This window comes from Arachis ipaensis, chromosome B03, assembly GCF_000816755.2.
Source record: "Arachis ipaensis cultivar K30076 chromosome B03, Araip1.1, whole genome shotgun sequence".
Taxonomy (NCBI): Eukaryota; Viridiplantae; Streptophyta; class Magnoliopsida; order Fabales; family Fabaceae; genus Arachis; species Arachis ipaensis.
The window spans coordinates 121239795-121246059 of record NC_029787.2 but is presented as its reverse complement, the minus strand read 5'-3'; the positions used below and the strand labels follow the sequence as shown (position 1 = coordinate 121246059).

Genomic DNA, 6265 nt, shown 5'->3' with positions numbered 1-6265 from the left:
TTGTGTACTCCAAGTTTTTTTAATTTTTTCAACACAAATCGGACGGTCCGATTTGTACTCCGTACATTAAATCATCCTATATTTTAAAAAAATATCACAGTAGATCACAATTTAAAAAAACACCATTGCTAATCCAATATTAAAAATAAAAAAAGTGCTATTTAACTTGTTGCAGCTTTAGTATTTATTGCATTTAACTTTTAGTATTTGTTTGTTTACTATTTAACTTTTAGTATATTACAACTCCTTATTATAACTTTTTTTTTTCTTTTGGCATGATGTTGTACATTTTTTATATATATGTAATCATTAGATAACAATTATTATCTATGATGACTGATGAGAATCATTTGCTAGATTTCATCAAGATTTAACATCATTATGATCGTCCCCAATAAAATGTAAAATGTTTAATTAGTTTGTATTATAGTGTAAACCTATTTTTAAAAGATAGTTTGCATTGACATGTGGCTATACACAATTAAATAACAGTATAAAATTTTACCTATATATGTGATGATCTCTATCTACAAGTATTGTACATAACGTGAGCATTCTGACTTAGCTTGTCGGAATAGCAATAATGGGTATGATCAAGGTCCATACTCTGCTTCTATTCTGTGTGCTTTGTGAAACGCAAGCAGCAGCAAGAGCAGCAAAGTCTGATTCTCATAATCATCACCTTAGAGAGGAAGAAAGGATGATTCTTTATTAAATGGGTGCAACTTATTCATGGGAAGTTGGGTTGTTGACCCTTCATACCCACCCTATGACTCTTCAAGCTGCCCCTTCTTAGATGCTCAGTTTGATTGCCAAAAGCATTCAAGAACTGATTGCCTCTTCATTATAATAGCTTTGCTAATGAATCTCGCTCTCAAGATAACTTATCAAGTTGTCAGTAAATTGATATAGCAGTAGCTGCCTACGATACAAATACAATACATAATCTGAAAAACATTCACGAGATTCCTTAGAAACGGACAAGCTTATACATGTTTTGCAGCTATATATATAGCTGGATATTCCAATATTATATTCTTCAGATTCAAACACGTGAAACATAGATATCAAGGTTCGATGCTCCAAGCTAGAATAATATCCCAAATTTATCACTGCATGCAACCATTTTGATTTGACTGTGTTGTTAAATTCATAAAGTGAGCGTGACAGCTTATATTACGTGAATATTTTATGCATAAAAATGAACGAATGAGACACGTGACTGCAACTTCAACTTGTTTTGCATGCGTGTGCCTTGGCCTTCCAATTTCTAGGATTTATCTTTGGTGAATGAAAGTGGACGCAATATTTGGTGGACATAGTTGAAGAAAGCCTTGGACGAGTCCTCAACTTAGACTCCATTCAAGCTGGTAATAAATCATGGTTAGGGACTGACCTCTTGATCTTCAACACGTGGCATTGGTGGACCTACATCGGACCTTCCTCTCAAGGGTAACTTGCATATATTATGATATATCATATATCACACCCAACCTATCATTAAGTACATTTATATCAACATTATAACCATGCAGATGGGATTATATTAGAGATGATTCAAATCTTGTGAAGGACATGGACCGTTTGGAAGCATTTCATAAGGGGTTAAACACATGGGCTGCATGGGTTGATCAAAATCTTGACCCTTCCAAAACCAAAGTATTCTTTCATGGCATTTCTCCTAAACATACCCAGTAAGAAGTAATAATTAATTAACTCCTCTCATGAATCAATTAGAGTTTCAACTAATCTTATGTTTCAAATGAAGTTGCACTGGAGAAACAGAACCATATAAGGGGCCATATCCAGAAGTTCTACTACCAGAAAATGGCATAGTGAACAGAGTGTTGAAGAGCATCAAGTACAAGGTGTACCTGCTTGACATAACTCTGCTCTCACAACTAAGAAATGATGGGCACCCTGAGGATCAAGAGGCCAAGGGTGAAGATTGCAGCCATTGGTGCCTCCCTGGAGTACCTGATACTTGGAACCTCCTCCTAAATGCAGCACTCACCACCTCATGAACTCGGTTATTATACCATTCAAGATGTCCAACAATTTTATTGCTATTATTATTTTACTTAAACATTATTATTACAAATTTACAACCACTCAACTTCTAAAGTTTTAAGCTTTAACCATAACCAACAATAGCACTAATCAATTATTACAGCACACCTTACAACTAAGTACATAGTAAAAGTCCACATACACACCATGATGGCTTTACTACTTATGCATCTGAAGCTCCATATTCCAACCTGTTAATCATTTACAATATTATTAAGGTTTAGAGTTACCCATAAAACAAACCATGCGATTCAAGAAACAAAAGTGAAACTAACCACAGGGAACCGAGAGGAACCAAATTCTTAATAACCAACATAGACAGCAGCATTGACAATGTAACAGTCATCGTTCCTGTCAACCGTTTCCTCAGTTGAGCACACCATTCCACCATCCACTACTTCAAACCCCGTAACTTGTCCACTACAAAATTGTGCAAATTGAAACATTATTCCTTAGAAGAAACAAAAATGTTGATTATATAATTACTCACTATGGAAACACAGTCTTAATTTTGTCCTTATCCAAGCCTTGTTGGAGAGGATGAGGCACCCCAAGTTTCACATGTACTTTCATGTTATCAGATGTAACACCAGGGATGCTACCTGCATACACCAAAAATTACTATTCAAATTGCAAAAGTATCCATTGCACTGAGTACATGGATATGAAGAGTAATTTAAAATCATGACTACAATAATAATATGTAATAGTCAAATTCCAATTAAAGAGATACCCTTTTGGAAAGCTGGAATTGAATTAGTAGCTATTGCATCTTTGCATGCTCTCATAGCAGCAGCTGTTATGTCCTGCCTGTTATGTAAGTCAAACATGTTATATTATATAACAAATAAATTATGATATTTAAGTTTTTTTTGAATCTGTTAATCATAAATTTTACTCGGAACCTTATTAATAACAACATTTATTATTCAGAAGATTTAAATAAAATAGAGTACCCATCAAGATCATAGCCAACCCCCATCTCCACAAACAACGGGTTCATTCCCTTTTGGCCACCTTCCATTGTCGCTCAGCTTATATATTCCTTCTTCGATTGGTTAAGACTGAGTTTGATTAGAAGCAAGTTACTAACTCTTGAACATAGCTGAAACTCGAAATTTATAAGACTTGGGAAACTCATGAGAAGGCTCTCGTGTATCGGTTGTTGATTTGCCAAATCAGCATTCAGACGATGATACGTGTATCATAAACTAAGAACATGGTCAAATGTTATATGACTTATATGAGTTTGTCTTTTTCTACTTCTAAGCATTGTTTCTCTCTATCTGCCACGTTTTCATTTAATTATGCCACATATTTGAAAATGTGACACGTAAAAACCTTTTTTCCATAGATAAATACTGCAATATACACAACATATTCTTTCTGAAATTAAAAAACCAGGATAAACTAAAAATATTGGTGTATTATTATACAGAGAAGACACAAAGTTATCAGAATCAGAAGTTCACCAAAAACAGGAGAATAAAGCTTTTATTATTAATAGCCTACATATACAGCAGCATTGACAATGTAACAATCATCATTCTTGTCACCCATCTCTTCCACATGCACCCCACTTGAGCATATCAATCCACCATCCACCACTTCAACATTCAAAATTTTTCCACTGCAATGTTTTTGGGGGGAAACAGAGATTAGACTACGAGAGAATGATTACAGATAACTTATTATATTTTGTGCAAATATTGTTGTATTGCAAATCTTGAAATTTAAATGAGAAATAACCATATCTCAGAACATCATAGTTATATCTTGGTTCAATGCTTCAACTATAACTTTAAAGGCGTGTATTTTTAGGACATACTAAAAATATAAGATTAAGGTTTCGGTTAAAATTGTCCACGTTAAGCTATTGGAAATGCAATGCAACAGTTTTCAAGGTACTCACTAGGGAAACACAGACTTGACTTTCTCGATATCCAAAGAGCTCTGAAGAGAATTGGGAACACCTAGCTTGATCTGCAATTTCATCTGATCGAAATTGACACCAGGGATGGAACCTAAACAAGATTATATATCGCAAATGCATAATTAACTGTGAATATCATTGTCAAAGCATATAGGTTCGAAATCGTTACCACTTATTGTAACCATTACAATACCTCAATTTCTTCCTACTCAAACGCATCACTAAACTAAGAAGTAATATACATATACCACACTCAACCCCCCAATCCAACCAAACTTGGAGTTTTTGGATGGGATATGGCCAAAATTTTGATCTGATTCGCACTAATATTATCGAATCAGATCGGATACAATATTTGCAGTTTTTAAGCTTAGATCTGGTCTACACATTTGCGTATCGAATCAGATATCAAATATATCCGCAAAACATATAAAATACTTTTAAAAACTTATTTTTATTAAAAAATATCAATAAAATCCCTTTTTGTTATTTTTTTAACATGTTTACTCTTAAAATAATATCATACATACTTTTCTTAATAATAAAAATAAAATAATACAACATATATAATAATTATTAGTTAAAATAAAACATAAAAAAAATCTACTTATTTATTTTTGTGGATCCGCACATCGAATATGCGGATACATACATAAAATCCACCATCCAATGTATAGATCGGATCTATATCCACAATTTTGGATCGAATTCGGATAAATACGGCATACCATATAAATCCGAACTATGAACACCCCTAACCAAACCCTATCACCAAAGTCAATATATCAATAAAATTGAAATTTGGGCATTAAAGAAGGCATACCTCTGCGGAAAGCTGGGATTGAATTAGAAGAAATGGCATCCCTGCATGCCCTCATTGCTGCAGCCGTTATATTCTGCCTGTTATTAATTTTTGTGAATGCAGTGCAATCAGTTTCGAAATCCCATGTCATCAAACTTTTCTTGGGAAGAAAAGAAGGGAAAAGGGCCAAAGAAGAGAAGAGAAAAGAGGATACCCGTGTTGATCGTATCCGACACCCATCTCCACAAACAAGAGCTTCATTGAGGCGCTGTTTGACTCAAACCCTTGAGTTCGTTCCACTTCCATGTGAGCTGACGTGGCCTGGATAGTTCTAGAAACTCGAAAAGGTGGCAGCTTTGACGACGGATTTGGGAAAGGAAGAGATGCGGGGAAACACCGTGAAAAATGGTTTCGGCGGCCGAAATCAGCGATGGGAAAAGGGTTTTTGGTAAATGATGGAATCTGAAGATTTGGAATTACAATTGAACAACAGCACTCACTCATTTCAAATTTTCAATGCTCTTGTTTACAAACAACGAAGAATTGGAATCACGAATAAAGATGAGTCACGAAATAATCGGGTTAACTTCATCACTGACCCGACACTCTTCTCTTTTTGCGGTGTTTATTATGTAGCTAATAGGAGGAGGTTTTCGCGGTGCGGTTTGATTCGGTTTTAAGGAAAAAAGTCATTCGATCTGAATTTTTAATTTATGTGATGAACTTTTTTTAAAAATTCGATCCGATCTGATTACAAGCAGTTTGAATCGGTTTTGATTTACAGTTTTTTAAATAAAAAATTAAATACATATAATAAGTCTCAACATTAAATTTTAAATAATCAACAATGACATAACAAATCTTAACAATATCTTAAAAAACCAACGATAATATAACAATAGAAATAAAATTATAAGTTAGTTAAAATAAATAAATAAATAATATTTTGAATATAAAATATTTATTAAATAATAATAATATATGAATAATAAAAAAATGCATAACAAATTGAACATGTTATAAGTATAATCGTAAATATAATAATAAAATAATAATATTATAGCATATTGTGCGGTTTGGATTGGATTGGATCGGTTATAAAAAGTAGATTCAAAACCCGATTCAATCCAGCAATTTGCAAAAAATAGAATCCAATCAAATTCGAATTAGTACGGTTTTAATCGATTTTCGATTTAGATTAGATTGAACGAGTGGTTTAATTTAGATCGGTCTAAATTTAAACATCCCCACTACTAGCTAACTAAATCATAGGAGTAAATAGTGAAAATCATTATTAAAATATTCCCGGAACATCAAATTACTCTCCAAACAAACTTTTTAATCAAATCCCTCGGTTAGAACTTTTAAGTTAATCACATAACTCTTTTCATCGCTTTTTTGGTTAATGACATTAAAATTTATTAATATAATATATATTAAATGATACATAAATCTATTTA

General features: G+C 33.1%; 3 protein-coding genes across 3 annotated transcripts; 1 reads left to right on the top strand and 2 right to left on the bottom strand.

Annotated features, from left to right (window-relative positions):
- LOC107633718 (protein trichome birefringence-like 37) lies at positions 584–2196 on the top strand. Its single transcript, XM_016337320.2, has 4 exons — positions 584–598; positions 1298–1452; positions 1536–1798; positions 1935–2196. The coding sequence occupies exons 1-3, from the start codon at positions 584–586 to the stop codon at positions 1696–1698; spliced, it is 333 nt and encodes a 110-aa protein (XP_016192806.1). The 3' UTR covers positions 1699–1798; positions 1935–2196.
- Positions 2037–3201, bottom strand: LOC107631171. The gene is made up of 5 exons (XM_016334524.2): positions 3027–3201; positions 2804–2880; positions 2561–2672; positions 2346–2490; positions 2037–2261 (listed from the first exon to the last, which is right to left on the bottom strand). Exons 1-4 carry the CDS (start codon positions 3092–3094, stop codon positions 2373–2375), a joined length of 375 nt encoding a protein of 124 aa, XP_016190010.1. The 5' UTR covers positions 3095–3201; the 3' UTR covers positions 2037–2261; positions 2346–2372.
- LOC107631170 lies at positions 3443–5467 on the bottom strand. Its single transcript, XM_016334523.2, has 4 exons — positions 5020–5467; positions 4827–4903; positions 3983–4094; positions 3443–3700 (listed from the first exon to the last, which is right to left on the bottom strand). Exons 1-4 carry the CDS (start codon positions 5307–5309, stop codon positions 3571–3573), a joined length of 609 nt encoding a protein of 202 aa, XP_016190009.1. The 5' UTR covers positions 5310–5467; the 3' UTR covers positions 3443–3570.

Coding starts and splice junctions, on each gene's coding strand:
- LOC107633718 (XM_016337320.2), top strand. Junction 1,453..1,535: donor ATCGGACCTTCCTCTCAAGG/GTAACTTGCATA, acceptor ATAACCATGCAG/ATGGGATTATATTAGAGATG.
- LOC107631171 (XM_016334524.2), bottom strand. CDS start 3,094: ATGGAAGGTGGCCAAAAGGGAATGAACCCGTTGTTTGTGGAGATGGGG. Junction 2,673..2,803: donor AATTCCAGCTTTCCAAAAGG/GTATCTCTTTAA, acceptor TGGTGTATGCAG/GTAGCATCCCTGGTGTTACA. Junction 2,491..2,560: donor ATTAAGACTGTGTTTCCATA/GTGAGTAATTAT, acceptor ACAATTTTGTAG/TGGACAAGTTACGGGGTTTG.
- LOC107631170 (XM_016334523.2), bottom strand. CDS start 5,309: ATGAGTGAGTGCTGTTGTTCAATTGTAATTCCAAATCTTCAGATTCCA. Junction 4,095..4,826: donor AATCCCAGCTTTCCGCAGAG/GTATGCCTTCTT, acceptor AATCTTGTTTAG/GTTCCATCCCTGGTGTCAAT. Junction 3,701..3,982: donor GTCAAGTCTGTGTTTCCCTA/GTGAGTACCTTG, acceptor AAAACATTGCAG/TGGAAAAATTTTGAATGTTG.